The sequence below is a fragment of the Dioszegia hungarica genome (assembly GCF_025882075.1).
Source record: "Dioszegia hungarica strain PDD-24b-2 chromosome Unknown MKK02contig_16, whole genome shotgun sequence".
NCBI classification, from domain to species: Eukaryota; Fungi; Basidiomycota; class Tremellomycetes; order Tremellales; family Bulleribasidiaceae; genus Dioszegia; species Dioszegia hungarica.
In genome coordinates, this window is record NW_026515773.1 from 1,697,151 (window position 1) to 1,714,649 (window position 17,499).

Below are 17,499 nucleotides of genomic sequence, written 5' to 3' on the forward strand. Positions count from 1 at the left end.
TCTGATGTAAAGCTTAATGAAAGAGATGCGGGATGAGATTGCATAGTATGGACTGCATGATGCTAATCATAGTATGGCGTCTACCAGAACTCGTCCATCTCCCCTCCGCCCTTCTTCTTACCTGCAGCCGTGACCTGGCGCTGATAAAACTCGCTGACCTGCTCCGCCGTCGTCGCCTCTTCCGCATTCTTATCATCTCGGACCTTGATGAATCTCGGGAACCGTAAAGAGATGCCCCTCGCGTCGGCCTATAATATCAGTTGCTATTCCTTACAAGCTCCAAGGGATCGAGTCAACTCACAAGACCATGCGCGGCGGTATATACCGGACTCAAACTCAGATCCGCCGTCAACACCTCCCACACCACCTTTGGCTCAAACCACACATCCGGCTTCGCACCCCCAACCTCCACATCCCCTCTAACCACCGCAATCTCCAGCGGCTGTAGCTGTTCATAAAACTGCTGCAGAATCTCCTCGGAGAACCCCGTCCCGATCTTGCAGATCGTCTGGTAGTTTTCCGAATCGGGGTCGTAGCACGCCAGGAGGAAGGCACCGTATACGGATGTACGCTTGCCTTTGCCGTGATAGGCCCCAATGACGACCAGGTCCAGCGAGTCGCCGATACCGGCGAGATAGTCCTTTTTGAGCTGGAATGTCAGCTTGCGGTCATGGTTGGGGATATCAGCGCGACCTAGCTCACCTTTAACCAGTTCATACTTCGCCGACTTGGCTCATACGTCGAGTTCTCCGTTGTCAACATCTTGACCATCAAGCCCTCGCACCCATCCTTGACACTCTCCTCCAGGAACGCGCCGATCTCTTCGGTCGTCGTCCCGTCGCTGGATTTGGCAAAGTCAAACTCGCCCTCGACAGGCTTGAAGTTTTCGTATAGCAGTGCACGGCGACTTCTCAGGTCTTTCGTGATGAGAGACTTACATGTCAGCTTTCATCCTCAGGAGAGAGAATCGCCTTGCTCACCTCGCCATTCAGATAAAGCAGGTCGAAGGCAAAGAGATGCACCCGGACAGTGATATCCTCCGTCCGCACGTCTTTCCGCTTTCTCCGGGAAAGATCCTGGAAAGGAAGCAGCTTCTTGGTTTCGAGGTCGTACGCGACAGCCTCGGCATCGATGACGAATGACTTGACACCCTCTTTGACACACTAGGGATCAGCTTGAGTCACGCCACTTCAGGACCATGTAACTGACCCGAGGTATTTGCTCCACCAAATCTGGGTACTTCCCGCTCATATCTTCCGAATTCCGACTGAAGACCGCCACCGTCCCATCTTCCAGCAAATGCACCTGTCGTGTCAGCTCCTCATAACTTGAGTTGGAAGTACTCCGCTCAGCTCACCTGTGCTCGCTCGCCATCGTACTTGTACTCGCAGGTGAACTCTTTCCCCTCGAATCGGTCCAAGACCTCTCCGATAGCTTTGGTAGGCTTGGCCAACATCGGCTTGAGGGGCACACCTATGCTGTCAGCTTGCGCTAGCTTCCATGACTTGATCTGAGCTCACCAGGCGTCAGCTTGCAGTTCTCGGCCAAGCCTTCGATTCCGCCCTTCAGCAGAGCAGGCACGATCAGGTCGTAGTTTGGTAGTTCACTTATATATCAGCTGCGCCTCACAGGATTCAGCTCACCTGTATATCGCTTTGACCTTTTCAGCTCCCTGCTCCAGCATCGCCGCGAGCTTCTCCGGCGACATCCTCTTATCACCTGCCGGATGAGCCACATGCCACAACGTCAGAAAGCCAGACTTACCGATCTCCTTGAGCACGATCGCATGCGCCAGCGCCACCACCAGTGTCTTATCCGCCAGTCCTATCCGCAACTTCCCCTCCAGTGACCGCACGATGAACTTGGCTTCCATCCCCTGACACGCCGAAAGGAGCTTCTTGATGATTCCGACCTTTTTAGCTTGGGACTGATCATCAGTGAAAGTACCACGCGCATGGAGAGGGTCACGTACTGAGTTCCCGGTCGCTTTGGCGATTTCAGTGAGATTTTGGAAGACTGAAGGCACGGTGAGTGGTTTTGGCTTGAACATGGTTGGCTGGGTATTTCTGGACATCTAAGCGGTCAGCTTCCTGTGTCCATACTGGAGCCCATAAAAACTCACCATCGCGACCTTGCCTAAATCCCCCTCCTTCCTGAAATCGTCCTTGATCTTGGGCGCCGCCCGACCAGTACTCTCCGCTATCGCCTTGACGATCAACGACTCCCCGATACCCAACTCGATGCCCATATAGTCCGGACACAGCTGATCTTGTTAGTTGCCTCTTTTGTTCAACATGGAAGAGTAGGGAACTTACTCGGTTGATACAGAGGTACACCACCTTGAGCAGGCTAGAGTTTTTGGCGTCGGTTGCTGTGTCCCGCTTTGCGACGACCAGGAAGAATTGCGTGAGGAGGGACAGGATCTCGAGACGTTTTGTGGTGGCTTCGATGCTTTCGAAGGTGGACACCAGGGCGGCATATGGGACACTAATACCGTCAGCCAGGACCGACACCTGAAGTTTGCGTAGAACAGAACGCACGGCTCTCCTTCCTTCCATCCTTGATCGGCTACTGGTATTGCCTTATGGCTCTTAGTGAAGATAGACGCCCTGCAGAGTCAGCTAGCCGATCTCTGCTCGATGGGCGCTCGTGAGCTTACAGCTTGACGGCCGCCTCTCCCTCCTGTTCATCCTCTGTCTCATCATCGAGCTCATCCTCACCTTCTTCCTCCTCCACCTTCTTGATAGGCGACGCCCTATCGCTGTACTCTTCGTCGTCACCAGCAGCAGGCTCCACCTTGAGCTTACTGTCCCCGTTCTTCCCTTTGGCTGCCGGGGTAGGTTTGGCGAAGATCGATGCGACAGGCTTCGACTCCTTGGCTTTGGGCTTTGCCTTCGATGATGAGGCTGCTGCCTTAGACGAGGAAGCTTTGGACGAAGGTGCTTCTGCCTTCACTGCAGGCTTAGACTCGGCGGCCTTGACTGGCGGTTTCGATGGCGGAGAGAATAACGATGCGAGCTTGGGCGATGTCTTTGCCTTCTTGGGTGAAGGAGCTGAGTCTCTCAAGTCAGCTTACTGCTGTTGACGAGTTCGAGGTACGCTTAGCTCGCCTTGGGTCTTCGTCTCCTCAGCCTTGTGCTTCGCTGCAACGGGCGCAGCTTCCTCCTCGTCCTCGTCTGGATCGATGACCCGCTTCTTCTTCCTCCCCACTGAGGTCGCGAGCTTTACTGGCGATTCTCCGTCTATCGGTCAGCTGTGAGCGTGATATCACGTCTACCTCCAGCTCTACTCACCACTCATGGTGTGCTAGCCCGATGTCCAGTAGCTGATGATGGATTATGAAGCATATCGAAAGTGGACCAGTCGCGCTGACTTTATGTCGCGTCGAGGGTATTTGTGGGGTCTCCAACCCGTGGCTTAAATGGGTGGAGCAGATACAAAGAAAGCGTCACCGCCCAAAAGGTGTCCGCTTCGAGGGGGAAGAAGGCCGTTTCGTCCATCTCTTGCTTCTCTATTGTTCACCATATATACTCACCTAGTACAGCGTCCTCATACAACAGTGAACAATAGAGGCGACAGGAGAGAGTCAATTCAAGACCCCGCGAACCTACATTACCCTGATATCCCCTCGGCCCCCTCGAAAGTACACCCTGACTTGACAATGAACACCATGAATCGCTCCACCCCCGCCCGTATCGCCCGCGCCGAGCGGCTAGAGCGTAGCAGCCCCTATGCCCGTCCTGCCGAGGCCAAGGTGAAACGCTCATCATCTATGATTGTACGCTTTGCTACTCTTTTGTCTCCCGAAGCCGTCGCTGACGACCAGTCTTTCCCCGGGATCCGCTCTCTCGTGTCCTACATCACCCACCCATTTGCCCGATCCCCATCGACCCAGGGCCTGCCTATCACCAATCAGGACATCGACCAGAAGTCGGAATCAGGTTCAGAGGACGGGTGGAACGGCGAGCCCTCGCAGCAGATGGCGGAGGCAGATGTATTTGATCTGGCAGAGGCGGCGGGACGGGATGGACCCGAGCTGGAGGATCGCGCGGACAAGTGGAGAGCTAGGGGAGAGATCGTCGGAGGAAGGAGAGATACTGCTCGGCGTAATCTTCAGGTGCGTCGCCTCCGCAAAGCTAAAGTGCATTGCTGACGTCCAGATCACCGCAAACGGCAATGGCAACCCGCCGCTCATCTCCCCCGTTATGCCAGGACATCTCGCACCCAGCCTCACACACAGCCCGTCTATGCCTTCGTTCGGTACTGTCAGCCAGCCATTACTCGGTCACTCCTCCACTCCCTCGTTCGGTAACGCTGTCAGCAACCTCACCAGCTCGCTAAAGCGTCGATTCTCACCCACCAAGCCAGAACGGCCACTACCCGCTCGATCACCCCTTCCTACCTTCGCGCCGGCCCCACCGGTCGCTGCACATTCAAACGGGGCCCGCGCTATCCCACACTCAACTTCCGCCTCATCCATAGCGCTCAAAGCCTTCCTTGACGCTAAGGATGGTCAGCCTCTGTCAGCTGAGGACCTCCGGGTCATCGAGTCGCTCACAGACAACGCTCGGCAGGAGTCCGAGGCTGGATCCGCTAGGAATGTGTCCAAGCCAGAAGTGGGCGGATGGGCAGCTGGCAGCTTCACCCCTCGCTCCATCAAACCCCTTCCTTCCACCTATACCCCCGCTCGGCCCGCTGGCTCAGCGTTCGGGACGCCCGCACCTGCCTTCAACGTGGGCGCTAGCCCTTCCCGCACGTCTACGCCCGGCCGAATTGACAGCCCCGGCTCAGTCCGATACATCGGTCCCGGATGGAGCGCGCGGCGGCTGTACCCGCAAAAGAAGTCTGGGTTGAAGCCGCTTTTCAACTTCAATCTGGGCGATGAGGGGATCGCGAAGAAGCGGCGCACTGGAGAGTTCGAGGTGGGGATGGACGAAGACGTCCCTCCTGTCCCGGCACTGCCAAGCAGCATATCTATGCCGAACTTTGCGTCATCCTCCAGGTCTACCCCGAAGGTCGCGGAGAAGATTGCTTCTCCCGCCAAGCCATCCCCCAAGGCGGACCCGGTATCGGTCGGAAAGAGGCGGGCGGCAGACATCATGCTTGACCTGCTTAACGCCGATATGGCCAAGTCGAAAGAACCAGAACGTCCCCCTCCATTCATCGTCAATCCCTACCACCCCGACGCGCAGACTCTTGTCTCCGGTCCCAAGGCCGCTGCTACCCCAGTTCCCGCCTCGCCATACCGGAATGGCACGCCACGGAAGTCCATCCTGAAGCTGTCGTCCAGCAGTCAGACCCCCCTCCGGGGCGCGGCCAAGCGGCTGGAGGAGGCCAAAAATGCCGCGCCTAGCCCAAGCAAGTTGACCGCTCTGGAGATGCTGGTCGGTCGCTCGGGATCGAACGGGTCGGAGGATATGAGCTCGAGCAAAGGGAAGGGCAAGGCGAAGGCGGTACGGCACGCAAGTCCTGAAATGGAGGTGGATGGGGAAGAGGAGTCGAGCGAGGTCGAGGACCTCGTGCAGTCTCGAGACAAGCACCGTCGGCGGTCGGACGAAGCCGCCTCGGGCGATGACAGTATGGGCAGCCCACCCAAGCGCGTTCGTATAGTCGAGCCGGAACCCGCGCCGGAGCCGTTCAAGCCGTGGACCGCTCCTCAGCTGGAGAAGTCCAAACTTCCCGAGCTACCATCCTCATCTTCCACCTCGACATGCACTTTCGTCCCCCTCGCGACCAGCTCGGAGGGGCTCAAACCTGCTGCCCCTGCGCCTAAATTCACTCCCAGTCCCCTCTCGAGGTCTATCGTCCCGGACGAGCCGAAATTCAGTCTCGGCTACTCCCCTCCCTCGGCGGTCCGGACTTCCCCCAAGAAGCGCAAGTCGGCGGACCTGTCGTCCATCTTCCTCAGTGCAAAGGATACGGCACTGGCGGTCGCAAAGGAGACTCTCCCATTCTTTACATTCTTCCTCGACGTCAGCGCACCGGCGGACTCGGAGTCGACGAAGCGGGCAAAGGAAGAAGCGCTCAAGCGCCCAATCGACCCGTCAGCGTTCACGTTCACAATCGATGGGGAAGCCTGGAAGCCGGCTGCACCCGCGTCAAAGCCTATGACCAGCGCATTCACCTTCGTCCCCGCCAAGTCTCCGCCCGCGGTATCGGCTTCGGCTCCGGTTAGCAGTGGACCATGGACGTGCAATCTCTGCATGCTGTCCAACCCCGCCACGGCCACCGAGAAGTGTACGGTCTGTGAGGAACCTCGGCCTGCTACCAAGGCGGCAGCACCGGCTGCCACTCCGGCGCCCGCGAAGTCCGCCCCTGCCGCCAGCGACGGGCCCTGGACATGCGGGCTCTGCATGCTCCAGAACCCCGCTAGCGCGGTGGACAAGTGTACAATTTGCGATGCGGATCGGCCGGTCACGTCTGCACCTGCACCTGCACCTGCTTCAGCTCCTGCCTCAGCTGCGAGTACTAGCGGTGGCCAGGGGTTCAACTGGGCGGCGGCGGGTGGAAAGAAGCCGGAGGATAAGGCAGCAGGGGGCAAGTGGACGTGCGGGACGTGTATGCTTGAGAACCCGGAGAGTGCAAAGGAGAAGTGTACGATTTGCGATATGCCGAGGGGATAGATGCTGGGGACGAGGGAAGGGCTCGAGGCGATAAGATGGAGAGTTGACGAGGTGCTAAAGGTGTGGAGAGGGAGATGGGAGAGGGGAAGTGGTGTAGCGTGTATACTGCGTGTATGAACAGCTAGCGAGTAATCTGTACCCATATGTACTTAGCATCTATCGGATGGCTATATGTTTCCTCGGTTGGGTTGGGGCTTACGCTTACCAGCGGAGTCCAACACTGGAGATCGATCATCCATCCCCCGGCTATTTACGGAGCTCCGTCCAGATCCAAACGCAACTCCACATTCCTCGTCCGGGTTGACGACTCTGAGATCTGAGCTTGACATCAGCGATCAAATCCAGCTGACCTGCTTGCACATCACCATAGCAGACGAGTGTCCCTTGATGAGCTCCTCAAAGCCGAAGATAGACTACTCGCTGTACCTGGTAACAGGCCGCGAGCTGTTACCGCCCGGCAAGGTGAGCCCGGTCGAATGTCTCGGACGGAAGTAGAGGCGGCGCGACTGATGACCTGTAGGACTACTATGAGTCTCTCGAGGAAGTACGTAGCTCTCCTTCGCCTGCTACGAATCGTATGCTCTGCCATGAGAGACGAGCTGATCCATACAGTCTCTCCAGGGCGGAGTGACGCTCGTCCAAGTACGAGAGAAGCTGACAGACACCGGCGAAGTGAGTACTCCTTCTTTGATCGCTGGTGCCGAGTGTGTATGGGGCTCTGACTGATGAGGGATCAGTTCATCGACGTGGCAAGGCGTACCAAGGAGATATGTGACCGGGTATGACCTTGCATAATCTACCAAAAGAGACGCAGCTGATCGTTGAAGTATAAAGTGCCGGTCCTGATCAACGACCGTATCGACGTCCACCTTGCCATAGGTAAGCCTCCTTCCAACATCAGACCCGGGTGTAGATGCGCTGCGCTCGTACTAGCATCTAGGCCATGCTAGCCTGTGCTAATACTTCAGGCTCCGCCGGTATCCATATCGGCCAATCCGACTGCCCCCTCCCACTCGCGCGCCAGCTTCTCGGCCCAAACGCCATCATTGGCGTCTCCGTCTCCTCCCCTGCCGACGCCAAGCGCGCTGTCGCACAGGGCGCAGACTACGTGGGTATAGGTCCTGTCTGGCCCACGGGGAGTAAGGACGTGAGCAAGAAGGTGTTGCTCAGTCCGGAGGGAGTCGGTGCGGTGTTGGATGCACTGGCGGGAACGGGCGTTGAGGCGGTCGCGATCGGTGTGTCTCTTTTCATTTGATGGAGCCACAGGAGCTCTATAGGGGTCAAACGAACAGGCTGATGGTATAGGCGGTATACATCCACCAAATCTCCAATATCTCCTTCACGCATCTATCGCCCCGAACTCCCGGAATCATCTCGCAGGTATCGCTATCATCTCGGACATCGTTGGCTCTCGGATACCTAAAGAGGCCTCTGAGGGCCTGAGGAAGGTGGTGGACTCTTTCAAGCGGTCCAGGGAGACGCTCGATCACCCACAAGCTATCTTCTGCGCGAAGGCGCAGTCGCCGAGGGATACAGAGGGGATCTTAGCGAGAGTAGGGGATTTGATGCGGATCGTCCGAAACAACACGCCTCTCATACATCAAGTGAGTCTGGTGTTGCTCGACCGTGCGGGTCGAGATCCGGGAGCTGACCATACAGATCACCAACAACGTGGTCATAAATGATTCAGCCAACGCCACCCTCGCCGTCGGCGCATCACCGATAATGGCCACCAACGCCCGAGACGTCAAGGACCTCTCCCCAGCCATCGGCGCGCTACTCGTCAACTTCGGCACAATCACCGATAAGGAAGGGATGATGGTCGCTGGTCGAGAGGCGAATGTCAATCGGAAACCGGTGGTGTTTGATCCGGTCGCTGTTGGGGCTACGTCATACAGGCGGGAAACGTCAAAAGGTGAGTGCCCTGTCCGTTTCGACCTTCGGCAAGGACGCACGAGCTCACTTGCCAAAGAGCTTCTAGCCCATTGGCAGCCTACAGTCATCAAGGGCAACGCCGCTGAGATAGGTGCTTTGGCGCAGTCTGCCGAGGTAGATCATCTCGAGTTCACGACACAGAGGTAGAGGCTGATGCTGTACATAGGTTGCGACTCGCGGGGTCGACTCAGTCGGCTCAGGCTTCAGCGACCCAGCAAAGGTGGTCCGAGATCTAGCGCGACGGCGCGGTAAGTCCTTCTCCTAATTCCTGCCCGGCTGTGCTGATAGTATAGCGGCCATCATCGTGCTCACTGGCGAACATGACTACATCTCAGACGGCGAGACAGTCATCAAAGCTTCAAATGGGCACAAATTGGTCAGTCGTACCTGGTGATTTGTCATGTTGCGATATTAGCTGATGATATCAGCTAGGCGTCATCACCGGCTCGGGCTGCATGACCGGCACGCTCGTCACCACCTTCTGCGCCGCGGCTCGACTATATCATCTGGCGAACCACGATCCATTTGAGGAGGAGTCACAACTCGTCCAGGGAGATATGCTAATGGGCGCTTTGGCGGGGTCAGTCCGACTCAGTCCAAGACCGACCTGCGTTTGGTGATGAAGAACGACAGCTGATTTAAATAGAGTACTGGTCATTACCATAGCAGCGGAGGTGGCTGCTGCTAGGTCAGATGTCAAGGGGCCGGGGACGTTCCGGGCTGCTTTGATCGACGAGCTATATAATCTCACTCCAGACGTACTGGTGGAGAGGGCAAAGATCGAGGTAATCTCTCCGGCGTGGAAAGGAGGAGCAGACTGATCGTGCCCTTTGTCTGCTCTGATATAACCAAAGGGTCCATGCGTGATGCATACACAAATCGGTAACTCCGAGAAGTGACAGCTGATGATTTGCTGATCCTCGGCGATACAGACTACTTCTTCATCGGCAGCTGAGGAGCCTGCTCTACCTCGCTTTGTCATAACGCCCAGCCGAACCGCTCATTCTTCCCGGCACCGGCGCATTTATTGACATCGATAAACCTGGAAAATCGACTGACTCCTAGTACTAGTACCCGTACCGATCCATCAGCTTGTCATTAAGTTTTGTCTTGCGAGCGGCGGCCGTCTTCATGTCAGCCTCCTTTGTAAAGTCGATATCGACGCTAGGATGGGGGTTTCGCCATATGATGGGTCTTTAAGATGGGCCACCAAGCTATCGATATATCCGCAGAGTCGAAAATCGGTGCTCAAAAGTGCCAGACGCTCTCAGGGTTCGGGTGGGCTGCTGATCGCGTCTGGAGCTTGCCCATGTCGGGGATTCGGCAAGCTTGGGATATCCCCGAGAGCGGGCTCATGCTATGATGTATGCTACACGGTAGGGTGATCGCGCAAGTCACCCTGTACAGAAGGACGGGCTGACTGTCACACTCACTTATGACGTACTAATACAAACGACATGAACAGCGGAGTCCAACAGTGTATACTACAGAGCTACGATCCGCCCAAGCTTTCAACCCACTCCAGAATAGAGACAGCCCCAGTCTCCTCCGGGTATTCGAGGTAAACCTGTGCCTCCTCATGAAGCTCCATCGCCTTGTCGTACCGAGACTCGTCTCCCCAAGCAAAGAACTCAATGTCAAATCGATTGTGCGCAGTGGCGATCTGATCATCTGACAGCCCCATCCGAGCCTCTCTCATCCTTGCGTCCACTCTGGACCTCACCTCTGCTTTGTAAACAGGTATGTCTGCGGGATCCAGGCCGCCGCTGGGTACGGCTAGTGTGACATGCTGCCCGGTGTTCACGGTATCCTGAAGTAGTCGAGCGATGGTGCGTATGCAGGTATGCGAGCGAATGTTTGTGGGTTCCTTCAGCACGTTGCTCCAATGATGAATCTGTGACAAGCGAGGACCGTTGTTCAGGGCGAAGCTCCATAGCAAACTGGTGCCTCGTTCCTGCTCGACGTCGATGATATGCACAATCTCGCTGAAATTTGCAGCAAACGGGCCGTTCCCGCCTTCCTGATAGTCTCCGCTGATGTGATCTCCGAAGACCAGCAAGTTGCCTTGGAGACACTGAATATGAGCTGCTGGTGGCTCGCAGAAGCTCATTCGCGAGCCATACTCGCGCGAGGGACATGCGCCAATGTAAACAGTGCCAAATCGGTGGGTCTTCAAGTCGCCAGAGTACAGAGTGGTTGTAGCCGCGATGAGACTGGACGGCGGATTGCGACTTGACGATGCTCCACGGAGCCATACCTCCACCTGGAACGATAGGGACATCGAATTGAGCTTGCCGACAACAGTGGAGCCTTGGGAGATAGCACTGTCGAGTGGCAAAGTCGACGTTCGAACATCATTGAAGGAGTTGCGACGACGCCAGTCTTCGAGTGCCGTTTTGGCGAGGGCAGGGATATTGGATGTCGTGTCCTTGCCCTCCGACAAGGCTCGCAGTAGCCAAGGAGGAACACTCGACATGACAGACAGCACCAATTCGGGCGGAAAGCGTGCGTCCGCTTTGACGAGATCGGCATATGTATACTACTTGATCAGCCGGGGTAGGTCTGATTTCTGATGTGGCATCAGATATCCTGAAAGGGCTACTCACTGTTATGGAGTGACCACTGGACGCCATTGCTGTGGATCGAGGTTGAGAAGTAAAGTGGCGAGACCACTACATCCCCCTCTGTCGATATATCGCACCTTGACACACTGCACGGTGCTTCTGCAACTGGCACCCTAGAAGGAAAGTTTCATTCGTATCCTTTCCCCTGCCCCACGGCGCATGCCACTGGCTGATGGCCAAGATCAATGGACGTCGACACTCTGCCCTGTTCGATCGGCCTAAGCAGGCCTCACGCCTACAGGTGTGGCACTTACGCACGGGCCTCGAGATACTGGCGCCACTTTCGACCCAATCTCGGAACAGCTTTCGACATTTTCACCACCCAGCATCAACCTCTCTCACTACGACTTCTTACACTCCCTAGCTACTCATACAGCATAGCCGACATGTCCCGCCTCACCCGCTTCGTCCGCCTGATGCACACCTCCGGGCGCCAAATAGCCAATCCCGGCCAAGGCGGCGCCCCAGGGATGGGAAGCACCTCCCCACTCCCTCACTCCTCCCTCCCCTCCGTCCAGCCCGAATCTCAAACCCCCATCCTCGACTTCGAGCCCGCCATACACGACCCATCCGAGCTCCAGCACCCCGCATCCTCCACTTCTCGCTTAGGCCGCAAGTACACGCTCAAGGGGAAACCCATCATCTCCCGCCCGGCACGCACTGTACCTGTTGCTCTGCCGTCAGGATACCCCGAGCCGAGGTCATATCCCCCCTCGGAGGACTATATCGCTGGGATGGAAAACCAGAAGAGGGCGCCCCATCCCCTGTGGCAGTTCTTCCATGTGCCAGAAAGCAGTCTGGGAAAGCTGAGCGCGGATGTCAAGTCCCCGAGGGATGGGGGGAGTCTGGAGACGTATACTGCGGATGAGGGGAATGTGCGGTCAGGTATGTCCAGCTAGTTCGCCGAGAGGGTAGACGACGGAGCTGATTACTGCCCAGGCCGATCGTGGGCTGCGTCAGAGCTCAGACAGAAGAGCTTCGGTGATCTGCATACCTTGTGGTATGTGCTCTTGAAGGAATTGAATGTATTGGCCACGCAAAGGGAGGAAAGGCGGAGATTGGGCATCATGGCAAGGGAAGCTGGAGAGTTGATCACCAAGAGGGCATTCCGCGTGAGTCGATGGCATCCACTGCTGACATCTCCACGATCCAAACTCAAGCTGACCCGCAGTGCCGCAAATCGATGGCCCGGATCAAGTATGTCCTCAACGAACGCCGACTCGGCCTACTCGCAGCTGCCAGCCCCTATCAATCCACCGCTCCCAACGTCCCCTTCTCCGCCAGCACCTCGTCCGACCCTTTCGCAGGGATCGACGCTTTGCGGAATACCGCCGAGATCCCCACCTGGATCCAGACTGGCCCGACCATCGCTGAGAGCGAGGCGGAGATTGCGGAGGGCGAGACGGGCGAGCTGGAAGCTGAGGCGGGAGAGCACGAGACGGTAGTGAGCGATGCAGAGGTGGGGAAGGAGGAGGTGGAGAGTCGGGATGAAGGGTTTGGAGGCGGTGAGGAGGCCAAGGAGTTTGTGAGGGATGTGCAGGTCGGGGAGGGGGGCCATGTGGAGATCAAGAAGTAGGGTAGAGCAGCTGGTGATGAAGCAGGGTTTACAGCTATCAGGTGGATCTTCAGGGCATGCCCCAGATGAACTAAACTTGCATCCCTCCACCAAGAGCCCAGCGAGACCCAAAACCTACAGACCAGCGCACAACTAACTAAATCTACCTACCGGAAGCTACACTCGGTACAAGACAATGCTAGCTACACGCCTGCCCTTCAGCCCCGCATCCCACCACACCCCCTACACCCTTCCCCACCATCGCATCACTGCCACCCTATGATCCCGGACTCGACCCCGCCCCGCCCTGACTCTTGCGCAACGAAAAGAACTTGAAGCTCTTCTTGTCCTCCTTGCTATCCGCCGACGAACCGAGCGCGTTCGCAGCGGGCATGAGCGAATGAAAGTCGAGTTCGTCCTCTGCGAGCAGGTCTGACGAATCGCGATTCGGCGATGGGATGAGAGGGGATTTAGACTTGGCGTGGACGTTATTGGCGTGGGATGAGGGGGAGCCAGAACCGTTGACGTGCAGGTGCCGCGCCATCCAGCTTTGTCCGGGGCTTGTGCCTGTCCCGGCCTCAGGAAGAGGCGAGCCGGAAGGGGTAGGTGCCGAGTTACCACGAGTGTGAGGTGCACCCATGTCCATGCTCGTTGACCTGCCGAGTCCACCACCGCCACCACCACCGCCTCCGCTGGGAGACTCGGCAGCTCCAGCAGGCGCCGCCCAGCGATACTTGGACAGTGGACCCCACTTGGCGGCAAGCTGCTTCTTCTCCTTCTCGCTCGGCGCGAACGGGCTGTCTCCGCCCAGACCGAGCGACGCGTGGTTCCCGAGCGAGTCGGACGACCCATTCGTCTGGAACAGCGGGAACGCGTGCAGGTTCTCGGCCGACGCAGAGTTGGTGCCAGAGAACCAGCGGCGTGAGCCCGGTAGTGCCGGGAGACCAGAGAGGATGGAGGGGTTTGCGTGTGCGGCGGGAGGTGTGGACGTGGGTGGGAGCAGGCGGGAGAAGGAGAAGCGCTTGGATCGTGCGGATGGGGGAGGGAGGACAGGGTGTTCCGGCTCGGCGGGGAGCCGAGGCTCCGTCATGGGTGATCGCCAGATATCCTCCGCTTCATCCTCATCCTCCGAGCCCGAGTGGTGGTGCTCATCGTGCGCCGCGTCGTGGACTGGCAGCGCATCCGAATGGACAGGCAGAGTCATTGGCGGAGGGTCGAAGTTCAGCGCCTCGGACAGCGTTGAGCCCGCCTCGTCGTCGATAGGAGTGACATCACCGCCGACGAGCGAGCGGAACAAGCCCTGAGGCAGAAGGTTGGCCGAGAACGAGGTAGAGATCCCGCCGTTCGGCGACCCGGGGTCTAGACCGTAGATGTCCGACTCCGAAGCATAGTCGACCGCTGGCGGAGTCGTGTGGTTCAGCCGACTCGCCGCCATCCCTAGTACCTGGCCAAACCCATCACCCGATACCTGAGGGTGCGGTCCTGGCCCAAAGTCCTCAAACCCGCTGAGATCCGCCAACCGCTTCATATCCGCCGCCTGGAGTGTCCGGGCTGGATTGGGCGTGGGGTTGGTGGACCGCGCCGTATAGCTCTGATCCAGGAGAGGCATGCCCGCTTCGGCCATGTACGCCGCCGCTTGGCTCGCCCAGTTGGCCGTATGCGTATTGTGTCCGCCAGGATGGGGTGCGGGCGTATGTCCGCCATGCGAGTGTGGGTGCGCCGGTGTATGTTGTCCCGTCCCCGTACCTTGCGTCTGGCCGTACATGTACCCTTCCTGCGCAGCCGCCTCATACGCCGCCGCCATCATCATCATTTCCTCCTCTGGCCCCATCTTCTTGGCAGCCTCGACCGACTCCTGTGTCGCTCGTAGCCTCTCCTCCGCCTCCCGGACCTTGCCGCCCAACTCCTCTTGCTCCACTTCAACCTGAACCATCTCCTCCTCTAATCTCTCCAGTTCCACCTTCCTCCCCTCTACCGCCTCCCTCGTTTGCACGAGAAACTTGGCCCCTTCCTCGCTCACAGTACGTAGAGCCCGCTCACTCGCCGCAATCTGCGCGCGCACATCCACCATCTCCTTCTTCGCTCCCTCTATCTTGGCCAATAATCCATCCCGACCCGCCTCGGCAGCCCGCAACCGCTTCTCTGCCTCTTTCCGCGCAGACTCGGCCTGCCGCTTCTGCTCCTCGAACGTCTTGGTCCGTCCCTTAAGCTCCTGCCGCTCCACATCGTCCTCTTTCCGCTTATTCCGTAGATCATCCAATGTGCTCTGGAGGTTCGCATGAGCGTCAGAGACGGTCTGCTCGTGCGATAGCAGCTGGTTTTTCAGATCCAGCAGCGTATCTTGGGATCTGGAAAGGTCGGATTTGAGCGCGAGGAGGGTAGGTGTGTCGGCAGGTTCGGAAGCGGTCGAGGGTGGAGGCAGGAGATTGACGAGGGAAGGTCGGCGGGAGTCGGATTGAGTGGGTATAGGAATCGAAGGAAGGGAATGAAGGGGTAGTGACAAATTTTCGTGCAGGTCGTTATTGGAGGGTTTGCGGTGTAGTTTGTTCGATTTGGAGGGATTGAGGGGTACAGCACCTTTCGAACCTGACATAAGCGATGATCCTACAGAATGGCAAGCAACGACTTACTGGTACTGGCCGAGGCGTCATCCTTTCCTGGCATCGCCCGCAGCTCCAGTACACCCGGCCTCTCCACCTGAACTCTCTTCTTCCCCTTCTCTCTGCTGCCCTCCGTGACCAATTTCCACGCCCATTCCACCTTTCTTGGTATCACGCCGATCTGCACCCAATAGCGCAGATATCCAACATAAAGCACCAATGTCTCTCTCGCCACGACGCCCTTCTTGCCCAGGTGGGCAGCTGGGGGATCGGACAGAAAAGCCGGGGGTCCGATCGGCGAAGTGATGGCTAGTGAGAGGAAGAAGAGGGAGCGAAAGTAGAGCATAGGTGTGCGGAGTGATATGGCGACATGGTTGGAAAAGCGGAAGGGCGCTATGGGTGGCGTGTCGGTACCTGTGACAATGGAGGGTATGGGTGATTTGTCAGGTCTGTCGTCTGTATGTGGGGTATGGCCGGTGGACGTGGGTACGGTAGCAGTTGGCAATGACGTGGTAGGGTCAGACGGGTGATCATCGGTAGAACGGATGGCGGCGAGGTGGCGGCGGAAAGAGAGCTCGGTGAGGTGGGTCCGGAAAGACGCCTCGGTCGGGTTGGTCATTACCGCTAGGGGATCAGCTTCTTTCCGCCTACTCTGAAAGCACTATTACTCACCGACAAGCATCATCACCGCAAGCACGCCCAACCAGAACAGCATCTGCCTCAGATCCACATCCACCTTCCTCATCCCCAGCATCTCGAGACCCCGTGACAGCCGGCCCGCCCATCGCGTGTCCGCCACCCCAATAACATCCTCCGCGTCCGGGACGAACGAGACGAGGTCAAAGTGTACGCCTTCGACCGCGTCCCCTTCAAGCCCCAGCAATTGACCGATGTACGACTCGGGATTGTCATTGTGCCTCAACTCGACGAGCTGGCCCCGGACGCCCTCGGCCGCGTCCGCCAGTACGGAGCGAGAACGGTCGAGGAGGTCACCTATACCCATCGTTGTGGATCTGACGGGTAGGTAGGTGGAGACGTTTAGGCGGAAACCGGGAGGGCGCGAGCGTAGGTAGCTGAGCGACTCATCCGGTGTCCCAATTTACCGGACGTGTTGCGAGAGGGACGAGAAGGGATCGTTTCTTTCCTCTGTCTTGAAAGGAGGAGAGATGACGCCGCTTTGTGGTAAGCTGCGGTATTGGCCGCCGAGCTGGCCGTGTTTGTGAAGTGTGTCTATCGCTTTGATAACAGTGAAGTGGACAGGGTCAACAAAGCAAGGTCAGAGGTCGATTCGTTAGTCGCTTGTGCTGGCTGGCTGCAGCATGGACGTCGCCGCTAGCACCGGGATCTAAAAATCACATTTCTCTCGTAAACCCCACACAATCCCGGACATCGCCGCTCGCTGGTCAGGCACGCACCAGCTGCAGCCACCATCTACAGCTCACTCAATTCACCTTCTAGCAGTCTATATACAAAGCTATCTATACCTACTCTGCTCCGACGCCACAGTCGCCTGGCAGAAGATAGCACAGGTCCCTCAAAGCTACCAAAAACTTCAGCAAACACGACAGCCCTACAGCAACCTCCACCCGTTCCTCCCTTCCCCGCGGCCCCTTCATACAATTACAGTACGTTCCCTTGGGATGAGCATGGAGTCGATCACTGTCCGGTACTCTGTGACAGCGCAAGAGCCGCACCTAATTGGCAGATGCCTGGCCCATTATATCGAGACCCCTGGGGTGCGCGCGAAGCTTGGCGCAAATCACCCATCTTTTCCAACCGCGCCATGTTCAGGTGAGCTCCGCTTCTCAGCTTATGGCCACTCTTCCAGGTCAAGCAGGGCATTTAGCTGATCCGTCTCAGAAATATCCTCCCAGGCTTCGGCACAGCAGTCATCGCCTTTTCGGCATATGTGATTTACGACGAATTGATCGCTAAGAAGTCGGCACATGGGCATGGGGCGGCACACGGGTCGGGGCATGGTGAGGGGTCGGCGGCGCACTAGGGAGACGGAGTATAGTGTTGGAAGAGCTGAGGGAGCGGGTGGTCGTGCTGCGTCGTGGGTTCCGATGGGGAGGTGATGATGGTTTGAAAGTCTCCGGCGGGGAAGGTCGGAGGACGAGGCTAGGGAGATACGCTACTGCTACAGGCGACAGGGGGTGGTC

At 57.7% G+C, this 17,499-nt stretch overlaps 6 protein-coding genes across 6 annotated transcripts; 3 read left to right on the forward strand and 3 right to left on the reverse strand.

The window, feature by feature from the left end:
* Positions 1 to 80: 80 nt before the first annotated feature.
* Positions 81 to 3,300, reverse strand: MKK02DRAFT_38759 (putative DNA ligase; the record flags this gene model as incomplete). The annotated part of the gene is made up of 16 exons (XM_053090267.1): positions 81 to 248; positions 302 to 649; positions 703 to 933; positions 981 to 1,163; positions 1,210 to 1,305; positions 1,358 to 1,473; positions 1,521 to 1,606; positions 1,644 to 1,719; positions 1,765 to 1,927; positions 1,973 to 2,074; positions 2,123 to 2,263; positions 2,316 to 2,487; positions 2,541 to 2,609; positions 2,660 to 3,059; positions 3,087 to 3,242; positions 3,294 to 3,300. The coding sequence occupies 16 exons, from the start codon at positions 3,298 to 3,300 to the stop codon at positions 81 to 83; spliced, it is 2,514 nt and encodes an 837-aa protein (XP_052943864.1).
* Positions 3,301 to 7,010: 3,710 nt separating this feature from the next.
* On the forward strand, positions 7,011 to 9,379 carry MKK02DRAFT_18174 (putative thiamine biosynthetic bifunctional enzyme; the record flags this gene model as incomplete). Its single annotated transcript, XM_053085906.1, has 13 exons — positions 7,011 to 7,085; positions 7,144 to 7,167; positions 7,236 to 7,295; positions 7,361 to 7,402; positions 7,451 to 7,502; positions 7,592 to 7,858; positions 7,929 to 8,227; positions 8,283 to 8,538; positions 8,596 to 8,672; positions 8,725 to 8,806; positions 8,852 to 8,934; positions 8,987 to 9,138; positions 9,205 to 9,379. The coding sequence occupies 13 exons, from the start codon at positions 7,011 to 7,013 to the stop codon at positions 9,377 to 9,379; spliced, it is 1,644 nt and encodes a 547-aa protein (XP_052943865.1).
* A 427-nt stretch (positions 9,380 to 9,806) lies between these two features.
* MKK02DRAFT_28788 (uncharacterized protein) lies at positions 9,807 to 11,191 on the reverse strand (the record flags this gene model as incomplete). The annotated part of the gene is made up of 3 exons (XM_053087644.1): positions 9,807 to 9,915; positions 10,079 to 11,097; positions 11,165 to 11,191. The coding sequence occupies 3 exons, from the start codon at positions 11,189 to 11,191 to the stop codon at positions 9,807 to 9,809; spliced, it is 1,155 nt and encodes a 384-aa protein (XP_052943866.1).
* A 377-nt stretch (positions 11,192 to 11,568) lies between these two features.
* MKK02DRAFT_34710 (mitochondrial 39-S ribosomal protein L47 (MRP-L47)-domain-containing protein) lies at positions 11,569 to 12,758 on the forward strand (the record flags this gene model as incomplete). The annotated part of the gene is made up of 3 exons (XM_053088997.1): positions 11,569 to 12,067; positions 12,122 to 12,294; positions 12,354 to 12,758. 3 exons carry the CDS (start codon positions 11,569 to 11,571, stop codon positions 12,756 to 12,758), a joined length of 1,077 nt encoding a protein of 358 aa, XP_052943867.1.
* A 256-nt stretch (positions 12,759 to 13,014) lies between these two features.
* Positions 13,015 to 16,340, reverse strand: MKK02DRAFT_38763 (uncharacterized protein; the record flags this gene model as incomplete). The annotated part of the gene is made up of 3 exons (XM_053090268.1): positions 13,015 to 15,323; positions 15,368 to 15,961; positions 16,010 to 16,340. 3 exons carry the CDS (start codon positions 16,338 to 16,340, stop codon positions 13,015 to 13,017), a joined length of 3,234 nt encoding a protein of 1,077 aa, XP_052943868.1.
* Positions 16,341 to 17,042: 702 nt separating this feature from the next.
* On the forward strand, positions 17,043 to 17,339 carry MKK02DRAFT_17740 (NADH-ubiquinone oxidoreductase B12 subunit family-domain-containing protein; the record flags this gene model as incomplete). The annotated part of the gene is made up of 2 exons (XM_053085833.1): positions 17,043 to 17,128; positions 17,198 to 17,339. 2 exons carry the CDS (start codon positions 17,043 to 17,045, stop codon positions 17,337 to 17,339), a joined length of 228 nt encoding a protein of 75 aa, XP_052943869.1.
* Positions 17,340 to 17,499: the final 160 nt, after the last annotated feature.